Here is a 24,680-nt window from a genome sequence, read left to right as displayed (position 1 = left end):
GTCAACTAGCTGATACGCTTCTGTTAGAAATTAAATAAAAAAAAACAAGTTTTTTGAAATGAAAGTAAGGAGCGACATTAAAACTTAAAACGAACAGAAATTACTCCGTATATGAAAGGGGCTTTTCCTCCTCGACACCCCGCTCCTTATGCTAAAGTTTTTTATTGTTTTAAAAAGTAGAGTTGCGAGAAAGAATCAAACTTTAGCGCAAGGAGCGGGGTGTCGAGGAGGAAAAGCCCCTTTCATATAAGGAGTAATTTCTGTTCGTTTTAAGTTTTAATGTCGCTCCTTACTTTCATTTCAAAAAACTTATTTTTTTATATTTAATTTCTGAAAGTTTTTGAATTAATGCATGTCTGATTTTGGCTCTCCGTACATAAATTATTAAAATGAAATTTGCTTATTAATTCTTTTTTTGGCTAAATGGCTTTCTCTTAGTTTTGATCAGACGATTTTTAGAAATAAGGGGTGGGGAAGGAGGCCTAGTTGCCCTCCAATTTTTGGGTTATTTAAAAAGGTAACTAGATCTTTTAATTTTTAACGAACGTTTTTATTAGTAAACAAAATACGTAACTTAAGAATTAACTTACGTAACAAACTTTTATATTCTTATATTTTTGATTATATATATGATAGGGTTGGTCCCCTTGTTAATACCTTGCTCTTCACACTAAATCTTGATTTGTCCCAATTCTTTAAGAATGACCCCTGAATCAGAAAGGCCGTAGAATAAATAGTTGAAATTACTTAAAATTTTTTTAGCATAAAGGGCGAAGTATTTATCTCCTCCTAAATACCTCGCTCTTTATGCTAAAGTATTTTTAGAAGCCCTCATATGCGTAATAATCTCTGTTTGTTTTAAGTTTTAATACTTCTCCTTACTTTCAATTGAAAAAACTTTTTCATGTTTATATTTTCATTGTTTTTTTTATAGTAATGCTAGAAAGTCCTGCGCCCTTTTCATTGAATTTCTCTTCCCCCATGAAATATTCCTCCAAGGAAAGATCCTCCCATGTAGCCCCCTTCCCTGAACCCCACACCCAAACCAAAAAAAATCCCCTTGATAACATCGGTACAATTCCCAGTAACTGTTAGTGTATGTAAACATTGGTCAAAGTTTGTAACTTGCAGCCCCTCCCCCAGGGACTGTGGGGGGTAAGTCATCCCCAAAGACATAGTTATTATGGTTTTCGACTATGCGGAACAAAATGGCTATCTCAATTTTGATTCGTTGACTTTGGGAAAAAATGAGCCTGGGAGGGGGCCTAGGTGCCCTCCAATTTTTTTGGTCACTTAAAAAGGGCACTAGAACTTTTTATTTCCGTTAGAATGAGCCCTCTTGCAACACTCTAGGACCACTTGGTCGATACGATTACCCCCTGGGGAAAAAAAAACAAAAACAAATAAACACGCACCCGTGATTTGTCTTCTGGCAAAAAATACGAAATTCCATATTTTTGTAGATTGGGCCTTGAAATTTTTTCTATGGGGTTCTCTGATACGCTGAATGCGATGGTGTGATTTTCGTTAAGATCCTATGGTTTTTAGGGGGTGTTACCCCCTATTTTCCAAAATAAGGCAAATTTTCTCAGGCTCGTAACTTTTGATGACAAAGACTAAATTTGATGAAATTTATATATTGAAAATCAGCATAAAAATCCGGTTCTTTTGATATATCTTTTAGCATTGAAATTCCGTTTTTTAGAGTTTCGTTTACTATTGAGCCGGGTCGCTCCTTACTACAGTTCGTTACCACGAACTGCTTGATTCCCATATTCGGTTAAGTTTCACTCTAATTGTTATGGGAATATTCCAACCCGCTTGGAAGTGCGTTAAGGTGGTGTTCTTTCACCGTATCTTTTCAGTATTTGTATCCGCAGTGTGTTATACAAAATTATGCCCTTTCTTTTTTGTAATTTGGTAAATGTCTCTTGTATTGCATATGCGGATGATATACTTCTAGATCTAGCCGTTCTAGATCTAGCCTCTCGAATTCCGTAACATCTATTTCAAAACATTTCAAAACTGTTGGTCTGTCATTGAATATTGATAAGTGTGAGTACCTAGTCTTTAATGCAAAGTCTATGCCCATTTGAAATCCGCGTTCTAACTTCTCCATCCATTGTGTCTCTGATTTGCGGCGGTCAAGCATTCATATTTATTGGAATCTACTAGCTTTTAGGATCAATATTGTACGGCATATTAAAGAAAACTTAAAGCGGGTTATGGTAAAATAGTAGCTAATCGTGGTCATTATTATCGAAAAGCGCTTGCATTGCTATACACTAGTTTTTGCGACCATTCAATACTTTTCCTATCTAGTATTTCACCTATCCTGAAAAAAAAGACAAGATCTGGCTGAATTGTGTATATTATATTTCCGCTATTGTAAGTTTCTGTTTCATTTACCCCGGTCTTATAGGAAAAAGAAAATAATTCGGTATTTCGGGGCTTCTGACATTATTACTCCTTTGCGGAAGTTAGGCTCAAAATTGGAAAAGGATTATATTTTTTCTCTGGGCCCCTTCCACCTCTTAGTTCGTTTATTTTCCCGTTAGTTTTCACCTGTTTTCGCTTTATAGTTGTGTTATCTCTTAGCAGTTCTTTCGTTAGTTGAGTTATGGTTGTGGTATATATGTTTTATCGCTCGTATAGTTGTGTTATTTTCAAATTATACTCCATAATAGAGAGGCTCCGAACACCCAGCATTGTATATTAAGCTCTGAATTTGACGTTTTTTTCTAGCGTGACCAGATTCGTCCTGCGCCCTTTTCATTGAATTTTTCTTCCCCATGACATATTTCTCCAAGGAAAGATCCTCCCACATAGCCCCCTCCCCTCAACCCCACCCCCAAAAACAAAAAATCCCCCTGAAAACGTCTGTACACTTCCCAATAACTATTATTATATGTAAACACTGTTCGAAGTTTGTAACTTGCAGCCCCTCCCCCAGGGACTGTGGGGGAGTAAGCCATCCCCAAAGACATAGTTATAATGTTTTTCGACTATGCTGAAGAAAATGGCTATCTCAAAATTTTGATCCGTTGACTTTGGGAAAAAATTAGCGTGGGAGGGGGCCTAGATGCCCTCCAATTTTTTTGGTCACTTAAAAAGGGCGCTAGAATTTTTTATTTCCGTTAGAATGAGCCCTCTTGCGACATCCTAGGACCACTTGGTCGATACGATGACCCCTGGGAAAAAAAAAAAACAAAAAACAAACAAACAAACAAACACGCACCCGTGATTTGTCTTCTGGCAAAAAATACAAAATTCCACATTTTTGTAGATAGGAGCTTGAAACTTCTACAGTAGGGTTCTCTGATACGCTGAATCTGATGGTGTCATTTTCGTTAAGATCCTACGACTCTTAGGGGGTATTTCCCCCTATTTTCCTAAATAAGGCAAATTTTCTCAGGCTCGTAACTTTTGATGGGTAAGACTAAACTTGATGAAACTTATATATTTAAAATCAGCATTAAAATGCGATTCTTTTGATGTAGCTATTGATATCAAAATTCAATTTTTTAGAGTTTTGGTTACTATTGAGCCGGATCGCTCCTTACTACAGTTCGTTACCACGAATTGTCTGAAAAATCCTGCTATATTTTAATGTCCCGACGAAGGTAATTTGCCTTGTCAATCTAGGGGATATAAATTCAGAAGAATACCCAGAGGATAGCGGGGAAATATATATTTTTCAAACGTAGGGAGGGGCATTTTTTTTGCTTTTCGATTCCCTTCAATGAAAGTAAATTTTCTTTTTAATGGCTACACCAAAATAGGTTTTCGCAAAAATTAGGGGAGGAGTGGTAAAATATATGAAGAGGCAGTTGCTCCCCCCTCAATTGACACTCCTGTGTCAATTTGTCGCACTCCTGTGTCGCATTGTTTCAATTAAGAAGGTACATGGTATTTGTTTAGAACAGAAATGTCACACAAACTTCATTACGATATTTTGTTTTTCTCTCTGTGATACGTTTATAACAATAGAATGGAGATGGTATATGTTTTTGCGAAAAATCATCAAGTACTTTTATTTTTGAAGATGCTCGGAAAAGAGCTACGCCTGTTTCACCACTCTTGGTAGTCTTAAGTTGTTCCACCACCCTTCAACTCAAATTTCGAGCCGCGCTTGACACTCTCAGTGCCATAAATAGAACTATCCCCAAAGCACCCCCAAATCACACAGAACATACACAAAGGGTGCTACAAATATATTCATTCTTTGATGCCATTTATTCGTTTTACGAAAAAGTTAAATCAGAACTGAAGGACTTAACATGAACACATCTGAATTTTTTACAAAACAAATTATTATGACGGAGGTACAAGAGGCAAAAAGGATTAAAGACTTACAGAAAAAGAATTCACAACGATTCACAAATGAAACACACTATCAAAAAAAATTGAGTCCTTAATCCATGACTAAATAGATTAACAAAGGTGTACCACAATTTTTTGGCGAAGAAAATTGCGTAATTCTGTGTCAAGAAGTAACAAGAGACCAAAAGAGGTATCAGTTAAACCCTTCCGTTTGTGGTTACAATTCACAAAAACTTACAGGGGGAATACAAGGATTTGTTTTCAATTTTTTAAATGAAAACATAAAAAAGTATTTTCAATAATATAAAGAAAAAACTAGTTTACTTTATTTCTTTTTAATTAAGGAACCACATAGGTATTTTTTACATCCAAATTGGGACGAAGGAGTTCTATTTTTTGTTATTTTTTATGAAAAAGGGTGTTTTTCAACGACAGTACCCCTCCATTTCCGTCATTCCCCTCAGAAATCATGGCCGTCATTACTTCCAGATAAGACAAGTCTAAATTAATGGAGAATGCACATAGTTTGAAAAAGACTTTACTTGACACGACTTAATAACTAAATGTGTTTCAAGTTTTGATTGTTATTTTAGTCCAGTTGTTTGCATAACAACTGATTGTTGTGTAGCGACTGGTTGTTATGGTTGTTTTAGTTTTTTAAGACATCCAAGATACGACAAAATCTTATTTGATACTAGCTGTTGGGGTGGCGCTGCTTCGCGCCCCCCAAGCCCCCCCGCACGCCTAAGTCGTTACGCGCCATATTAGTTACGCGCCATTGTAGTTGTGTCCCTGTGTCCCACCTGTGAATAGAGATAGATATATACATATATGTTTTTAACTACGTAAAACATGCGAATATACAACATTCTTCGCTGTCCCATTGTCTGTGCATATAAATAGATTGTCAGGTTTACTGACTCTTGAACATGCAACTTATAATTATCCATGGGAAAAACAATCCGTATTCAGATCTATGCCTCATTATTCTAATGATGTGTCCCTGTGTCCCGGTCTTCATTTATATTCCCTGTGTCCCGGTGTCCCAGTTTGTAATTTCTCTTTGAGTGTCCCGGTCGTCATTTATATTCCCTGTGTCCCGGTCATCATTTGTGTCCCGGTCTGTAATTTCTATTCGAACAATCCCTGTGTCCCGGTCGTCATTTATATATCCCGCCTGTGCCCCTGGCGTCCCCATTGTAGTTGTGTCCCTGTGTCCCGGTCGTCATTTATATTCCCTGTGTCCCGGTCGTGATTTGTGTCCGGGTGTCCCAGTCTGAAATTACTCTTTGAGGTTCCCGGTCGTCATTTTTATTCCCTGTGTCCCGGTTGTCATTTGTGTCCCGGTATATAATTTCATCAGTTGACAAACATGACGTCAGTCGACAAACAACTTCATGACTCATACAGCTCAATCCTTATAATGACGTCAGTCGACACACAAACATGACGTCACTCGACAGACACACACACACACACAGACAACTTATTTTTATATATATATAGACTAAACGGTCCGCTTTTCAACTATCAAATAGAACAGGAAATTGGATATGGAAAATTTTGTGGTACTCTAACTAAATCAACGAGTATAGTTTACTTAGATTCAGTAAATATAAATTTTACAAAACTGCCACTCAATGTGGTATTTTGTGGCACTCGAAATAAACCAAGGGATAGAGCTTACTAAGATTCAGAGTAGACCTAAGTTTGACAAAACTGCCACTCAATGTAGCATTTTTTAAGATTCAAACTAAATCAACGGTTAGAGCTTACTTAGATTCAGAGTAGATCTAATCTTTACAAAAATGCCACCCAATGTGGCATTTTGTGTGACACTCAAACTAAACAAACAAACAGAGCTTACTTAGGTTCAGAGTAAATCTGAGTTTTACAAAACTGCCACTCAATACCGTTTGGACTACCCCAGCCGTTTTGCTTCAAACTTATGTTTTAGTGAAGCGATGGTATGTCATGTTGGTCAAGGTCAGTGAGTACTTCTTTAACATGCTCGGTTATTCACACTGTTATGTGGGTTGTATAACCAGAAATGAGAGAGAGAGATATATATATATATATATATATATATATATATATATATATATATATATATATATATATATATATATATATATATATATATATATATATATATATATATATATATATATATATATTACCTGATTGTGAAGTGGGAACAATCAGGTGCCACTACCCTGCGCTGGGTTTGAATTTGCCGCGTCTTCATACTTCCAGCTGCACTTCTAACTGCTTTTAAGTTTTTTTCTACGTTTAAAAATCTTTTAACTTCAGTCATTCTAAGAAAGATCATGAAGCCTTAGAATGGTAAGTCATTTTAAGACTTATCACGAAGGATCGTATGCATAAATTCTAAGAACATCCTGTGTTAATGTATACATACACTCTGTACGTACGTGTACTTCACTATACGTGCACTCTGTAATCTCGGACAACAGAGAAAACCACCGACGCGAGTATGATACATTGAGAACGAACTTTTTACTTGCTACGCTATTACGGTATGTCTACTCTACGACAGATGTTTGACTAGTGGTCTGTGCCACAGTTGATTTAATGGATTTAAGATATTTTATTACTTTTTTAAACTATGAATGAATTAAACAAAAAATAATTTTATGGCCTAAAATTTTCAGTATTCGTTATTAAGACAAACAAGGAAGTTCAATGGTCAACATAAGCGGAAAGACAAAAGAAAAAAAATAGGGGAAGGTCAGCTTTATTGTATCCTTGACTTTTTCTTCGTATACATCTTGCGACATCCTTTGCCTGACTTGTTTGACATAGATGTAAATCAAGGAGTTTGTTAGTAAAAATTTAGAATCGCAAAAAAAATTCATGCGCTTCTAGCGCATGTGACTTCACACTAAGAGAAAAAAGAAAAACAAATAAGCAAAGTAATACCATCAAACCTTTAAACAAAAGAGAAGGGAAATTAAGAGTCCTTGGTTGAAATACAGCATTGGACTTTGCAGTCTTACCGAAGGTTCTAATCCCCGTTTCTTGGCTCTTTTGCGAGGAAGTGGAATGGGGGGGGGGGGGTAAGCCATCCTGTTCTTTCAGACACCCCTCCTGTTTACCTTCCCCAGAATTCTCCAGGTATCCATTCGGAGCTGAGTTGAGTTTGACTGACCTTACATAGCCACACAATTGAACCCTGTTCCAAACCATATAACCAAAATTGTGCTTCCTCCAAATGTCTAGTTTTTATAATGTGTACTGTAGAAGTTTATGTAAATTATCGATTTTTATGAAGGTATGGCGTACTAAAAATTGCCCCCCTTCCAGAGAAAAATGACTGTATAGATCATGCGCTTGTTTGCAAATCCGTATTATCAACTAATTACACAAGATTTTTAAGCAAGCCATAATATTGTAACGTTTGAATGTCTGAACAAACGTTCCCATTTTGGCCTTCAGAATTCTTTTACAAAGTTTTAGGATAACGCTAGATGGCACTGCTATTTTTTCTTAGATGAACTTCTGTTGCTCTCGGTTATTCCCCATAATTTTTTAGCTAGGGTCAATAATATGTGTAGAGGGATTTTAATACTGAACTATTTTTCAAATGTTGAATTACCAAAATAAAGATAGTTTAAATCCAGTCACAGTAACGCATCTAGAGTGATTTTCATAGTAGGTGCAATCCAAAAAAAGATGCCAGAAATACTAAAAATTAGATATTTTCTACCCGTTAGCGACAGAAGAAGTAGGACTTGGACCCACTGTCCTTGAAACTCGCTAGTTTCCTTTACACATTAGGTAATATGTCTATTTTACTCTTATTTTGGTAGCCCTCCCCCCTAGTGAATAAAACTGCTTCTTACGAGCTTGCTATTAATATGATGGGCGCCCAAACGACACTTGAATATAGCCAATAGCATCTCATCCTTCAATTTCTCATGCCCTGGTAATGTCGTTTCACCACCACTCTAAATACAATTACATTATAATTAGAAGTATTTTCTGATATTCACTTCCATATATTATCTCATAATTTCTCATGCCTTTATTAACTGGTAATGATTTTTAATAATTAACCAACTAAAATACTTTTAGATTTTAAAAATAAATACTCATATTCTCTGTCATCTCTTAATTTCTCATTTCTTCCTATAAACTGGTAAGGATGTGTAAAAATTACTTAGTTTATTTATTTGCTATTTTATTTATTTATTATTTATTTATTTCCCTCTAGACTGGTAAGGATGTGTAAAAATTACTTAGTTTATTTATTTGCCATTTTATTTATTTATTTACTTAAATTGTTTATTTTTATATTTTCTAATATGTCTCCTGCTCTTTGATCCCTCATTTATCTCTCTAGACTGCTGAAGCTATTTAACAAATACTAAACGCTCAAAAATACTACTATATTTTAACTATAAATATTTCCTTGTACTGTCTCTTAATTCTCACTTTTCTCTCTAGCTGCTAAAACAGTTCAATTATTGCTCATTAACTCTAAAATGCTACTATCTGTAGATTATTTTTTTTCAAATTAAATGCAAAGTAAATGTAGGTAGAAGCTTCATTTGGGGGGGGGGTATGCTCCCTAGATTAATTGCCCTAGAAAAGATTTCTAAAAATAGTTGTTTTTTATTCTTATTGAAAATACCTTTTTTGGCCTTTTCATTGAAAAAAAAACTGTCTCTCTCTAGATTTTGAAAAATAAATTTACCCCCCTCCCCAACAATTCCCTTTTATAATTTTCTCATGATCCAAGAGCATGTCATTATCGCGTTTTTCACAGTTTAAAAAGAACTAATTGGAGAATTGGAGGTACTGACAGCATTACAAACACTTTTTCATTCATTTTCACATTTATTTTAGTATAAAGTATAAAAAATTTTAAATTATGTGGTTTGTCCGTTCTTTAGCCACCAGATAATTTCATTCCTCTGTGCTCTCACTTAAAAATTTAATATTTTCTACATTAACAAAAATAAATCTTACAATACTAATTATAAAACTATAAAAAGAAGACTCAATAATTAAGCGCTGTTATTTCGCAATCTAAACACAAGCTCAAAATCCGAAATTAGCATATAAATAAACGACAAGTCACAGCTAATGAAACTACGTTGTATAAGCTGGACTTCTACATATTGGACAAAAATGTTGCTCTCGATTTAGCCACGAAGAAATACAGTCTCTGTGATAGTGATGACCACAAGATAGACCACAGAGTAAAACTTTTGGCCGATATTCTTCCAAACAGATGGCACAGGAAGAGTCTGGTATAATCCATTGGGGATGGTGGGTTAAAAAATTGCCTTCATAAATATTTTCAATATGAAATCGGCCACAAAGCCACCGAAATATTTTTCTGGCAATAAGGCCTAGTTTTGTCATAGAACTGATTGAGGGTGGACCACTTCTTCGCCTCTGTCTTCTTTTCCAACCTCTGTGTTTCCACACAGGTAAGTATTTAATGTAATCATTTGGTAAAGAAGGAGTGAGCCACAAGTTGGGTAATGTCTCAATATGCTGTTCATCAGTATCATCTCCACGTCTGGCAACAAGTCGTTCAGCTGTTTCAACCGAAACAGGTCGTGCACAGAGCAACAACACTTCCCAAACACTGATATCAGGATTAAAACTCAGCAGCTGTATCACAAATTTAAAAATATAAAATGCAGCAACTAGTATTGGAATTGGCAAAAGGCCAAAATAGCTCAAGAACTTGGATGTGCTCATCGTTACTGCTGCTGGAAGGTAATCACTAATTAGAAACTGTGAATGTAAATACTGCACTTGTATCACAATTCCTGTGATTATTGACGTGATTCCCCAGAAAAGAACTAGGGTGATATTGGTCCAAAATAGCTTCAGTGACACGGATACCAAATGACGGGTAATTTTTTCGTCACGTACAATCAAAAAGTCAGCTATCCCAATGACATTTATAAGCAGGAAACTCCAGCAAACGTAGTCGATCATCTTCTCGTCTTCTACTTTGTTTTCTATGCTACTTCCACCACTTGTCCATCTAAAAAAAATAAGTTAATAATGAAAAATTACCCTGAAAACCAGTGTTATAATAAAATTCAAAATCAAAGGGTTCACCGAACCAAAGACATAGTTTCTTGAACTTCAACACCCAACTAGGTACTTTTATGATATACCCACTACCGCTCAAGCTGTTCATGCATTGAGGCAGCGTAAACCGGTTTCTTTCGTTAATTTTTTTCGTTTTAGCGTGAGAAAAGACAAAGAGAAGTGACAAATTAGATAAGAAATATAAGGTTTGGGCTACACACTTGGACATTAGGGGGGTATGGGTACAATATTTGGACAGTGTGCAGTCAGAAAACAATTCTTACTTCATAATATGTAGAATAATTGTATCTAACACACTTAGCATGCAGCACCACTTTATTCTTCCCCCCCCCCCCTAATGTGCAAATAAATAGCACAAATTCGTTTCGAAAATGTTATATTTTTATCATTCTTAGGTATATTTTATTAGGATTAACCTACTTTCTTGAGTGGTGGTGGATATATCATCCAAGTAACCCAATGAACTTAAACTGCATCTCTCCAGCATTCTTTACGGATATTGATGTGTCTATGGGCCATGACTCAGTGATAAAGTTTATTTTTCAAGTTGTGCGAACACTTGATACAGGCTACTGAATTATCAACGACGGAACTCTGCACATCCTCTGGCGTTAATTTGCTCCAAAATACCAATTGAAGTAGTTGAGGGAATAAATATTTCTTCCAATTACTTAATAAAGGTTTTAACAAGTAGTATTTAGAAAAACTTGTAATGGAAAACCTAGCTATGGTAAAAGCGAATCAGCATCTGGAGGTAATTCTGTTGAGACTTAAGGATCTTAAGGATCCTTAAATCCCTAGGATCCTTAAGAATCCTAAAGGAGACTTAAGGATCTATATTTCTAAAAGTGCTTAAAAGAACGAAATACTATATTTTTTTTTTTATAGTGACTGGCCTACAAAGGGGGAAATTAAAAGTACCGAATGTGATAACTGCCAAATTCAGTTGTAACCCCACGATGAAATATGATATCAAGATATTTTTAAAAGTTGATACACATATCTGTTAACCACACTCAAATGATGAAAAATAATTGATCTGAATGATCAGTAACTCAATTTACTTGGATCCACTTCATAACAAACAGGCAAAACTATCCCATTCCTTTAGAAACTATAATTTTTATAGACCTTTTAGTTTTATTCTTTCTCTTCTTTTAGATGGCCAATTTGAGGTCTCTGTGCAAAACTTTGCAGCATAACAACAGGTTTATCTTTGCAATTTTTCTGAAAAATTTTTCTTTCTATTCCTTTTATTTGCTTTACCATCATTAATGACTAAAGGAAAAAATCTTGAATCATGTTTTTCGCCAAGTACGTTTTTCAAGCCTTTAGAAAGCATCGAACCTCTTCGGTCTTGCACCCCTTCTAAAGAAATCAATTTTAGAGATCTCTCTAAATGATTCTTTTTTAAAGATTCAGAAATCTTTTATGCATCAATTTCAAAAGAAATAAATTTTAAAATCACTTTTAAAGTGTATTTACGTGGAATTTCATAAGCGTAAAGTGACAAATTCTTGTGCCCTTTACGTCAAAAATATTTCCCCTGTTTCCCAGGACTTACAGTGCCAAGGATACCCAAACAAAAATTTATTCCCACTGAACTCATCATGTACCTATTCATAATAAAAAACCACGATATTTTAATATTATTCTTTTGTTGTTACAAAAAATACAAAGTTCTAGGACAGTACCATATTTACGTCAGCGTTGCCACGTTGAGCCGCGAAAATAAATGAGTGAAAATAACTAGTTGGATTTGACAACGCTTTTCTCCGTAAATATTTAAAGAAGTCCACTGTTTCCCAGATATAACAATACCTTTAAAGGTTAACAATACCTTCTTAAGCTCTTGATGCTTTATGTTTTGGCTTTTTTTTGGTGAATTTTCACCTGCCATTAACAAAAACTGTATATCTGTATATGAAGGTCTTTTTCATCAAAATTCAAATCTTGAAAATTTCCTAATTTTACAAGATATATATGGTTGTGTGAGTTACTCATTTGTCAACTCAACCAATCATATTAACATTTTCACTGTCTTTGGTGGGCCAAATTAAAGATCTAAGCTCTTATCTTGTTTGGTAACGGAGCATCAGATTTTGGGACATTTAGCTGCATATATTAGGTTTAGAATAACGAGCTAGGTACACAAATTTCACCCCCGCAAGTAGTTGCGCTCAGGGATGTAGCTCCAAGGTCTTTGTTTGGGGCAAGAGGGGTCCGTATCCATATAGTTCAGGAGCATGGGCTATATAATATTTTTTATCTCCAAATTATTGAGGGGGGAATTTCCCCCCTTCCAAAAAACGCCCCTGGTTGTGTTAACAAGCAGCAACACCTCTTCTATGTCTAAGAAGCTGGGTGGACAGATCTTCAGCTGCAGGGGTAATGAGATAGGTAAGTTAGATTTCTGCAACACACATTTTGCATTGCATACGCGTAATTCACTTTGTTGACATCACAAGTTATCCAGAGGCTATTGTTGTGAAATATTTTTGTCAGTTATAGCCTATGCTTTTGAAAACCCGTCCCAGATCATATTTCTTCAGATTCTCAATTTGCAACGAACTAAAAAGAAATTAAAGGGCTATTAGAGCATCCGGGGTTATTAAAAATGAAAAACTTGCGGTAGGGCAACTTTTTCATGACAGAAAAGAAACTTTCTATTTATTACAGCGTTAAAAGTAAACTAAATTGCGGAATCTCCTAACAATGTGTTATAGACATTTTTATCCTGTTTTGAATTTTATTTCGATTTGGCAGTCCTTTCAAACACCCTAACGGCCATGTCTTGACACTTACTCCGGCGCTCGATTAAGTTCTTAATTGATTTCAACCATAGGTTTTAGTCACAGGCAATATAATTCCACAAAACCAAAACATAGTAAATTCACTAAAATTTGAAGCTAATATTTAGACACTTTTTCAGAAACTAAAATTTATTCATCAAAACCTCAGCACTCTAATTGTCGCTCATAGCCTACAGTCAAGGACGAGTTATAATTTTGGACATCCAGTGAGGAAATTTTAATTCTGAATATACTTAATATAGACGGAAAGCGTTTGTTTTTTACAGCCCAGGTCAGGTGCATATACAGGGGGAATCTTCGGTTTCATACCCCTGTAAAATATCAATATTTTACATTTTTTCCTCCAATTTCTTGAATTTCCCGTACACCTCGCCTAATTTTTTTTTTCATTTGTCCAAATTGCTTTGGAGACACCTCTCTCCCATGGAAACATTGTGCCCACAATTATTACTTTGTGGTTTGGATCCCACATCCTCATATTTTGTACTGAAGGAATCCATCAGGTCTAAGAAGTCTAGAAAAAATTCTTGACATGTAGATAATAGAAAGCATAACGCATTTCTAGCGATTGGCAAACTTTAAACAATTGCAGTTTGAATTTATGCGGCTTCGTAGATTCATCTAGTTCAAGTAAAATACAGTAAAATATGCAGTTCTAACAAGGATGAAAAAATATTGAATAGTTTTCTATTTACCACTATCTTTTCATTAAACAGTTCGTGGTAACGAACTGTAGTAAGGAGCGACTCGGCTCAATAGTAACCAAAACTCTAAAAAGGGAATTTTGATACCAATAGTTAAATCCAAAGAACCGCATTCTAATGCTGATTAAAAAAAAAAATTATTAAGTTTAATCTCACCCATCAAAAGTTACGAGCCTGAGAAAATTTGCCTTATTTTAGAAAATAGGGGGAATCCCTTAAAAGTCATAGGATCTTAAATAAAATCGCACCATCAGATTCAACGTATCGGAGAACCTTACAGTAGAAGTTTCAAGCTCCTATCTACGAAAATGTGGAATTTTGTATTTTTCGCCAGAAGACAGATCACGGATGCGTGTTTATTTATTTTTGTTTTTTTTCCAGGGGTGATCGTACCGACCCAGTGGTCCTAGAATGTTGTGATAGGGCTCATTCTAACAGAAATTAAAAGTTCTAGTGCCCTTTTTAAGAGACCAAAAACATTGTAGGGCACCTAGGCTCCTACCCACACTCATTTTTTTCCCAAGGTCGCCGGGTCAAACTGAGATAGCCATTTTATTCAAAATAGTCGAAAAACCTAATAACTGTGTCTTTGGTGACGACTTACTCCCCCACAGTCCCCGTGGGAGGGGCTGCTAGTTACAAACTTTGACCAGTGTTAACATACAGTAATGGTTATTGGGAATTGTACAGACGCTTTCAGGAGGATGTTTTGGTTGGGGGGCAGGGTTTGAGGGGGGGGGGGGGTTATGTTGGGGGAACTTTCCATGGAGGGAATCACCATGGGGGAAGATAATTTCCTTGAAGGAGGCGTAGGAGTTTTTAGCATTTTCTTAAAAAACAATGAAAAAATAAATACGAAAAAGTTTTTTCAACTGAAAGTAAGGAGCAGCATTAAAACTTAAAACGAACAGAAATTATTGCGCATATGAGGGGATCACTTCCTCCTAATACCTAGCTCTTTACGCTAAAGTAATTTTATTAATTTCAACTATTTATTCTACGGCCTTTGTGATTCAGGGGTCATTCTTAAGGATTCAGGACAAAATTTAAGCTTTAGTATAAAGAGCGAGGTATTTACGAGGGGGTGAACCCGCTCATATACGTAATAATAACATACGAATATAAAAGTTCGTTACGTAAGTTAATTCGTAAGTTACGTATATTTTTACTAATAAAAACGTTCGTAAAAAATTAGAAGTTCCCGTTGCCTTTTTAAGTAACCAAAAAATTGGAGGGTAACTAGGCTTACTCCCTCGCCCTTTTTTTCTCAAAATCCGTCCGATCAAAACTATGAGAAAGCCATTTAGCTAAAAAAAAAATAAATTAATAGGTAAATTCTGTTTTAATTATTCATGTGCCGAAAGCCAAAATCAAAGCATGCATTAATTCAAAAATGTTGAGAAATCAAATAAAAAAACAAAGTTTTTAACTGAAAGTAAGGAGCGAGATTATAACTAAAAACGAACAGAAATTACTCCGTATATGAAAGGGGCTGTTCCCTCCTCAACACCCACTCTTTACGCTAAAGTTTTTTAATTATTTAAAACGTAGAGTTGAGAGAAATAGTCAAACTTTAGTGTAAAAAGCGGGGCGTTGAGGAGGTAGCAGCCCCTTTTATATACGGAGTAATTTCTGTTCATTTTAAGTTTTAGTGTCACTCCTTACTTTCAATTAAAAAACCTTTTTTTTTATTTAATTTATAGGTAAGACAAAATCAATATATTTAGATAACTTTCAAAATTAGATCGAAAAGTGTATACTAATAAAGACTTCATATCAAAAATCACTATATACATCAAATAAAACTATATTCTTCGGGAAAAAACATACAAGAAAGTACTATAAATTTAAAAAAATAACTACAGTCGGAAATCTTTTCAATGAAAATATAAAAAAGTCACAAATTTCTAAACATTGTAAGGGTGGGGTAGATTTTCCTTTTATCTTCATCTATGATTATCTATGCCCCTACCTCTCCAAGTCAATCTTGAATTCAGTCAACCCCTTCCCCACCTTCATAATGCTCTTGCATGGTTTAACTAGATTTTTTAGTGTTCCTGAGATATTTAAATAATTTTAAAAACCAGGTCCTAAAAGCGTTTTCTGATTCACTCAGGTACGCGAGACGTTTCCAGAGTGTACTATTTGGAAACAATCGGAATCTTTGTATTGTGGTCCGTACGACCGTTTTAACTTAAGATTTTCATGCATAGAGAAATTTACATTAAATTGCTTAATAAGCCAAAAACTGGCAATTGCAAAAATATTTGTATATATTTTAACAGGCGGTCTTCACAATAAAAAAAACCTCAAAAAAAAGTTTGAAGCTTAGTAGATATCGTTGTTGGAAATCGGACTTGCTTGAATAATCAAATATCTTTGATAAGGCTTAGTACGGGTAGAAATTAAATTGCTTAAAGAGCAAAAAGCTGGTAATTGCAAAAAATTTTGTATAAATTTAACAAGGGATTACAATTATTCAAAGACCTTAAAATAGAAAACCACAAGTTTGAAGCTTAGTAGACTAGTGTTAGAAGTCGGACGTGTCAAATATCTTTGAAAATATTAGAGTATGAAAAGTCATATCAATATAAAAAACTTATCTAGAGGTAGACCCCCGAAAAATTAAAATTCACAAGCGATTATAAATGGTAATTCGCTGGAAGCAAAAAAAGTTTTGTCTCATCATCTGAACAATTAACAAATCTACAACCTGGACCCTCCTGTAATACTATTGCAATAACGGCAGCTAATGCAAAGGACAAAAAATTCGCAATAAGGCAAAGGACATTAAATTCTCAATGGGTGAAAATCAACAACTTGGACCATCAAATGAGACAAGACCCGGAAATTTTTTTTGTTATATTTTTGTTTTTGTTATATTTTTTTTTTGTTATATTTTTTTTGTTATTTTTTTTGTTATAAATGATAATCCGATGGAAGAAAAAGAAGTGCTTGTCCCACCACCTGAATAATTAGCAATACTACACTCTGAACCGTCATGTAAAACTAGACGAATAAGGGCAGCGAAAGCAAAGGGCATTGGCGAATTGTCTGAAATAATAAAAATCCAAAATAAAGAAGAAAAGAAAAGCGACAATGAGAATCCACTTATAGAACCCTGCCGCGTGCCGGAGCCCAGTACTATTGAACTGAAAACTGAATTCTTGCTGAGAGCAGGGGCGTAATTTTCAATTAGACAGGGGGCAAATTCCCCTCCCAGATCTAGGCTTGCACCCCAGCCTCCCCCGGATCCCAGTTGGCCTCCTGGCTGAGATTTAGTTTCTTCAAAAATCCCTTAAAAACTAAGATAAACCTGCATAATTAAAGCATCCACATAAACGAGTCAGTTGTCTTAATGGTACTCTATGGCTCATTTCTCAGTTTTATCTGTCATTTTTACTTGATTTGGGACAATTGCTTCTAACTTTCCCCCTCTCCAGGATTTTGACGAAATCACGGCACTGACAGAGTGTGCATTGGTTCGGGGTGGCTGTGGCAACAGAGTAGCTTCAGCTTGGAATAATTGATGCAGCATTTGATGCATGACTTCACTCAGAGTATCCTGTCTGAACGTGGCATTGACCCTGACGATATAGACGAGATATATACCAGTGCCAGAGAATTTTGCAAAGGAGTGGCCCTTCAACTGAAGAATTGCTTTGTGTTTGGTGATCCTGCTTACGAAATGTGGCTTGTATCTGAGCCTTAAAATAGTGGTTAGTTTTTTTTTTTACTAATCATGACATAGAGCTTAAGCGGTGAGCTCTAAGTTGTTTTTGCAAAAAATGTTGATTTTTCAACATTCGAAGTTGTTTATAAATGTCAAAATTTATGTCAAAAATTTTATGTCAAAATTTATGTCAAATATAATAAATATAATATTTATTATATCAATATATATTTATGTCAAATTTATATAATTTTATATAAATTATTATAATTTTATTTTATAATATTATTATAAAATAAAATATAATTTTATATAAATTAAATTAAATAAAATAAAATAAATTAAATAATATAATTTTATATTTATATAAATTAAATTAAATATAATTTAACCAAACACTTGGTTTATCTTACCTTAGCTCTTCTGCCCTAGGAATGACGCACGGACGGATAATAGATATACTTATCTATCAACAAATGAACTAATTTTTTTTTTACTTTTTGTTTACTTTGATACCCAATTGAAATTTGATAAGCATGTTTCGGAAATTGTAAAGAATGCAAACTATCGTTTGTCGTCTATAAAGAAAAGCTTCAGTAAGTTTAACCTTCGTAATTTCTTACTACTATACACATCAATGGTCTTAATGAACTAATAACTTTAAAATTAATAACTCTTCATAATAAAAACTATCTTTAAACAGTTAGCACTTCTTATTATTTCCCACCCTTGCCCTATGGGCTGTAGAAGGGCGTACCCTTCTAAAAGCTAACAAACAAGTATTGGTCCAATAAGAGAGTCATACTTACTCCCACCTTTTACCCTTGCCATTTAACCAAACACTTGGAAAACTTCAGGTTCTACCACTATCTTAGCTTTATTACTATCTACCTTAGTTCTTCTGCCCTAGGAATGACGCACGGGCGGATAATAGATAGACTTATCTATCAAAAAATGAAATAATATCATTTTTATACAATCCTAATAAGTGGGGTTTAATGCCAGAATTGCCTCTCGCTCAACTGGACTATCTGTCTTGGCCTTTTCTACAATTAGCCATGACTTGATGCCCACAACTTCTCGATGTTAATTCAAAATAGACATTGGCACCCCTGATGGATTCCTTTAGGGCATCTTTTTGAACCAAACGACAATTCCTGAAAATTTTGAGCAAATTATCCTCCCAAAATTAAGCAATGCCCACTTCCCATAATGAATACTATCTTTAAACAGTTGACAATTCCTATTATTTCCTACCCTTGTCCTAGGGGTTGTGGCATTCGTGTTGTTCCTTGAGGCATATTCATTTATTATTTGAAGAATAGAGGTCACACTATTGAATTACAGGTAACATGATTATGTTCAAATCCTAGAGCACAAAGAATCATTCTCCTTATTAAAGGTTTGCATATATTTCAAAGGTGCTTTACAAGAAAGGTTGCCACCCCTAATAATTTGTCACTGTTTCTAGTGATTTTTTACATTGCCTAAACAAAAAATCACTAGTTGACGAAAGTCACTAGATGAATCAGGAAATCACTAAAATCTAGTGATTTTTGTCACCGTGTGGCAACCCTGTTTACAAGTGCTTAGCCTAGTGTTTACTTTTGACCAAAGTGAAAATTACTTCATTTGCTGCTACTAAATGTGCTGATCATAAGAATGTTTCCGTCAAACATTGAAGTGAACCTATTTACCTCATTTAATTTATGTTCAATGTATTTTTGTTGATTCCAGAGTTTTTACGTTTTGCTACAACTGGCCAAAAGCTTACTTTGTTCCCCCATATTTAAAAAATATTTCCTGGTTTGAACATTTTCTACGAATTTTTCAACCTCAAAAGAACTGCAAATACGAGCCTACCATTAAGGATATATCCACCTACGTACTTACCATAACCTACCTACCTAGCATACCTGTACAAACTAACCATTAAGGATGGCAGGGGCAAATCTAAGGCATTTTTATTGGGGGAGGGGGTAAGAAGGGTCCATATCCGGATAGTCAAGGGAAATGGGATATATAATAATTTTTATCCACATCAATGGGGGGCAAATGCCCCCCCCCCAATGACCTCTCTAAAGGATGATAGTGTGTAGAAATAAATGTCTGTGAAGTAAAAAATTTGAAAACTTCACCTTAAGATGCAATACTATCATAGGTGCAAACAAACTGAAGGGTTAAAGGGAGAACAAGGACATAATTTGCCACAGAGCTGGGGAGAACTACCCCACATACCCCAGTATACTCCCCCTCGCTGAAATTTAGTTCCTTCAAAAATCTTATTAAAACTTGAAAAAAGTCTGCAAAATTGAAGCATCAACGGGTCAGTTTTCTTTAGTATACCTTTGACTTCATGTACTATATGGCTATTTTCAGTTTTCAATTATAATTTTCACTTGTTCTGGTAAAATTGGCTCCAACTTTGCCACCCCCCTCCCACCCTCTGGTATTTTGACGAAATTACGCCACCGGGTGAGGGTCCAACTTCAGAGGACTTTCTTTCCGGGGGGAGACGAAGTGCGAAGAAAAAGACTTAGGTAAAATTGCAGTTTAGCGGCTCGGTACTTGTCTATTATACTAACCAAACTCAATTTCTTCAACTGAGTAAAACCGGTTTCTCTGTCCGCATTCGGTTATAATTAGCTTAACCTGAGTGAGATAAACAACTATGTAGGTATATTTTGATTAGGTATTTAATATATAGAGCTGGTCAGGTATTTCATATAATGCGTTCTGGGCAACCTGCTTTTCATAATTCTCTATTGTAGATTCCTTACTAAATTATAATATTTTCATTAGATGAAAATATTATATTTTCATCAGAACATGGTATATTTCATTATGATTGACCTAACTTAACTTCTTGAGTGTGGTCGGGACAATAGACAAGCACCAGCGGCTCTTCTGAAAGAAATGTTAAAAACGAAGGGTGTTATTTATGCTCTTTCCAACTAATACAGTTTTCCTTTATCCTGTATCTTGTGATGTACCTTGTCTTCGTTTTAAATAGTTTTCTCGCATTTTTGAATCGATGAATCTTAGTTTCAACTGAATTACAGATTGCAATGTTGGATAAAAGCATTATTTGAAATGATTCAAAATCTGGATAACTATGGAAAGAAACATACTGCATTTTATAAAATAAGAATTTCATTCATTTACTGTTTTCTTTAAGTTTTTATAAATCCTAGGACTGTAAACTTTGAAAGTAGGCTTTTCTATATTAGATACATAATTAAATTCTCAATTTCTGTCAAATTTCCATTTCCTAAATGACTATATTAATATTATAAATTATAAGTATTTGCAATAATTCCCAGTATTTACAATAGTTGACAGATTAAAATAGGTCAGTTCCTGTCACATGTTTCGATGTTTATTTCCTTGTTTTTAAGCCACCGTTTTAGATTACTTGAGTCAGTTCTAATTCTGTTTCTGTCCTCGTGTTATCTACATTTATTTTATTATATGTGTGAATAAACATTTTTATTCTCTACTCATAATCTTTATGAAAGGTAGAGACGCTAGACATCCTCTACCTGTTGAACCCAAATCAAACAGTTCGTGGTAACGAAATGTAGTAAGGAGCGACCCGGCTCAATAGTAAACGAAACTCTAAAAAACGGAATTTTGTTGCTAAAATATACATCAAAAGAATCGGATTTTCATGCTAATTTTAAATATATAAGTTTCATCAAATTTGGTCTTTGTCATCAAAAGTTACGAGCCTGAGAAAATTTGTCTTATTTTAGAAAATAGGGGGAAACACCCCCTAAAAGTCGCAGAATCTTAACGAAAATCACACCATCGCATTCAGCGTATCAGAGAACCCTACAGCAAAATTTTCAAGCTCCTATCTACAAAAATGAGGAATTTCGTATTTTTTGCCAGAAGACAAATCACGGGTGCGTGTTTATTTGTTTGTTTTTTTTCCCAGGGGTCATCGTATCGACCAAGTGGTCCTAGAATGTTGCAAGAGGCCTCATTCTAACGGAAATGAAAAGTTCTAGTGACCAAAAAAATTGGAGGGCACCTAGGCGCCCTCCCACGCTCATTTTTTCTCCAAAGTCAACAGATCAAAATTTTGAGATAGCCATTTTGTTCCGCATAGTCAAAAACCATAATAACTATGTCTTTGGGAATGACTTACTCCCCCACAGTCCCTGGGGGAGGGGCTGCAAGTTACAAACTTCGACCAGTGTTTACATATAATAATGGTTATTGGGAAGTGTACAGTCGTTTTCAGGGGATTTTTTTTGGTTTTGGGGGTGGGGTTGAGGGGAGGGGGCTATGTGGGAGTATCTTTCCTTAGAGAAATATGTCATGGGGGAACAGAAATTCAGTGAAAAGGGCGCTGGATTTTCTAAAATTACTAAAAAAAAACAATGAAAAAATAAACATGGAAAAGTTCTTTCAATTGAAAGTAAGGAGTAGCATTGAAACTTAGAACGAACAGAGATTATTACGCATATGAGGGGTTCTAAAAATACTTTAGCATAAAGAGCGAGGTATTTAGGAGGAGATAAATACCTCGCTCTTTATGCTATAGTATTTTTAGTAATTTCAACTATTTATTCTACGGCCTTTCTGATTCAGGGGTCATTCTTAAAGAATCGGCACAAAACTTACGATTTAGTGTAAAGAGCGAGGTATTAACGAGGGTATAAACCCCCTCATATACATAATAAAAATTTAAGAATATAAAAGTTTGTTACGTAAGTTAATTCTTAAGTTACGTATATTTTTTACTAATAAAAAAATTCGTTAAAAATTAAAATTTATAGTTGCCTTTTTGTGTAACCGAAAAATTGCATGGCAATTAGGCCTCCTTCCCCATCCATATTTCTCAAAATCGTCTAATCAGAACTAAGAGAAAGCCATTTAGCCGAAAAAGGAATTAAAATGTAAATTTCATTTTAATAATTTGTATCTGGAGAGCCAAAATCAAACATGCATTAATTCAAAAACCTTCAGAAATTACATAAAAAAAACTAGTTTTTCTAACTGAAAGTAAGGAGCGACATTCAAACTTAAAACAAACAGAAATTACTCCGTATATGCAATGGGTTGTTCCCTCCGCAATCCTTCGCTCTTTACGCTAAAGTTTGACTCTCTACCACAATTCTGCTTTTTAAAACAATTAAAAGCTTTAGCATAAGGAGCGAGGGATTGCGGAGGGGACAACCCATTTCATATACGGAGTAATTTCTGTTCGTTTTAAGTTTTAATGTCGCTCCTTACTTTCAGTTAGAAAAACTAGTTTTTTTATGTAATCATAGACCAACGCTACCATAAGACTAAAGAAGAGAGCATAGAGAAAATCACACTTTACAGAGAGAAGTAGAAAATTTTACAGGGCTCTATTTAGGAAGAGATTGGGAGGAGGAGATACTTAGTCAGAAAAAGAACCACGATTTTAGGAAATAGCATAAAATAAGGAAACAATTGGTACTACTCTTTTTTCCATAACTTCTCTTCAGAAGAGCCGCTAAACTGCAATTTCACCGACTTAAAGATCTTAAAGAAGAATTCCCTGACACCTAACAACGGTATTTGTCTTTGGAGCCCCCTCCTACTTGATCAAAACTATGAAGGCAGTAATTCTGATCAGGGGTATTAATGAGTATCTTACAATATCCCAAGACTCATTCATGAAAATCTAAAGGCAAAATAAACACAGAAATATTAAGTAATATTTATACTTTATATAGCATTTAAGGTAATATTCATTATAAATTCTATTTCCATGCTCAGGACTTAAGCCTAGATTTTGGTATACTCAGGACTGCCACCTGGTAACAAAAATTCACTACATTTCAGTGATTGTCTGCTTGATTTAGTGATTTTCTTAAATAATCTAGTGATTTATGTACAAATTTAGTGGATCTTTAATTAGATAATATAAAAAATCACTAGAAATAGTGATAAATCACTAGGTGTAGCAAACCTGGATATACTCACCACGGTAAAAAATTCAGCCACCTGGTCCATTGAAAGTGGCAAAGGCGTAACTAGGGTTTTCAGCGCTAGAGGTACAATGCCAGTCCCCCCCCCCCGTAGCATCACTACCACACCATAAATAAACAAAAACCTGTAGTTTGGCACCCACTCAGAAATTGTGCCGTCTGACAGCCGCAGACCTAGCTATTCCACTGGATAGTGGTACTTAAAAACTGCAAATAATATATAATTATATTCCTTCTCTAAGAGAATTAATACTTGCTTTATATTACGAAACATATCCATTTGCCAACAGAGTAACCAAGTCACTAAGACTAACTATGTCAAGCCGTTCTTAATTTAAGATTAAAGCTGCTGTTACGGTATAGTATGCATAGTTATAGGTCCAACAACCTGTTAATAAGAATCAACATGCTGATCTTTATCACGTGTCATCATAGCAGTGGCTTATTAATCCCTCGTCACGTAGCAGATTCCTTTTAGACTAAGTAGCTATCAGCTGATACCGCTTCAAGCAGCTAGAGTGACTCTTCGGACAGTTGAGGTTTTTGACATAATGTTTTACCTTATTTTAAGTAATTTCTGAGACCACACTGGCTAATCATTACAAAACACAAAATCGCGAAGAAAAAAAGAACGAGGACAATAAACAGCCAGTGAAAAAATTGAAAATTATGCAAGTATTTCGTTCAAGACCTCCGCTTGACGGTCCTCGGTGAAAAATAAACAGATAAAATATAAAAAACACCCCTTAAAACAAAAAACAAAAATGAAATATGATGACCCTTTCTCACTAACGGTGAAAGAGTAACTAGGGAAAGGGTAACTCCGCTTTACCCTTTCACCGTTACTGAGAAAGGGTCGTCATATCTTAGTTTTGTTCAAAAGTGTTTTTTTTTTCAGTTTATTCTGCACTGAGGACGGTCAATCGGAGGTCTTGGCCGAAATATTTGCGTAATTTTCATTTTATTTTTTTTTACTGGATGTTAATTGTCCTCGTTCTTCTTTTCTTCGTGATTTTTTGTTTTACCTTAATTATCTAACTTTCTTCGTCTTTTTACATTTTTCTTTCTCTTTTCTTCTTTTTTGATATCTTCATTT

At 34.9% G+C, this 24,680-nt stretch overlaps 1 protein-coding gene and 1 long non-coding RNA gene across 4 annotated transcripts in view; one reads left to right on the top strand and one right to left on the bottom strand.

Annotated features, from left to right (window-relative positions):
* LOC136024742 (uncharacterized) overlaps window positions 1-17,758 on the top strand; it is a 40,988-nt gene extending 23,230 nt beyond the window's left edge. The window contains exon 3 of the long non-coding RNA XR_010616898.1: window positions 17,386-17,758. This is a non-coding gene — a long non-coding RNA (uncharacterized LOC136024742). The remainder of the gene's footprint in view (window positions 1-17,385) is intronic.
* Window positions 9,350-24,654, bottom strand: LOC136024741 (uncharacterized). Of its 3 annotated transcripts, none has more exons than XM_065700179.1 (2): window positions 23,973-24,654; window positions 9,350-10,354 (listed from the first exon to the last, which is right to left on the bottom strand). In XM_065700179.1, the coding sequence occupies exons 1-2, from the start codon at window positions 23,990-23,992 to the stop codon at window positions 9,442-9,444; spliced, it is 933 nt and encodes a 310-aa protein (XP_065556251.1). In that variant the 5' UTR covers window positions 23,993-24,654; the 3' UTR covers window positions 9,350-9,441. The 3 variants fall into 3 exon arrangements, with proteins under 3 accessions (XP_065556251.1, XP_065556250.1, XP_065556252.1); XM_065700178.1 differs by having other exon boundaries at window positions 23,842-23,980; XM_065700180.1 differs by lacking the exon at window positions 23,973-24,654 and adding an exon at window positions 23,580-23,754.
* Window positions 24,655-24,680: the final 26 nt, after the last annotated feature.

Source organism: Artemia franciscana, chromosome 3 (genome assembly GCF_032884065.1).
Source record: "Artemia franciscana chromosome 3, ASM3288406v1, whole genome shotgun sequence".
Classification (NCBI taxonomy): Eukaryota; Metazoa; Arthropoda; class Branchiopoda; order Anostraca; family Artemiidae; genus Artemia; species Artemia franciscana.
This window is presented reverse-complemented; position numbering and strand designations above follow the sequence as displayed.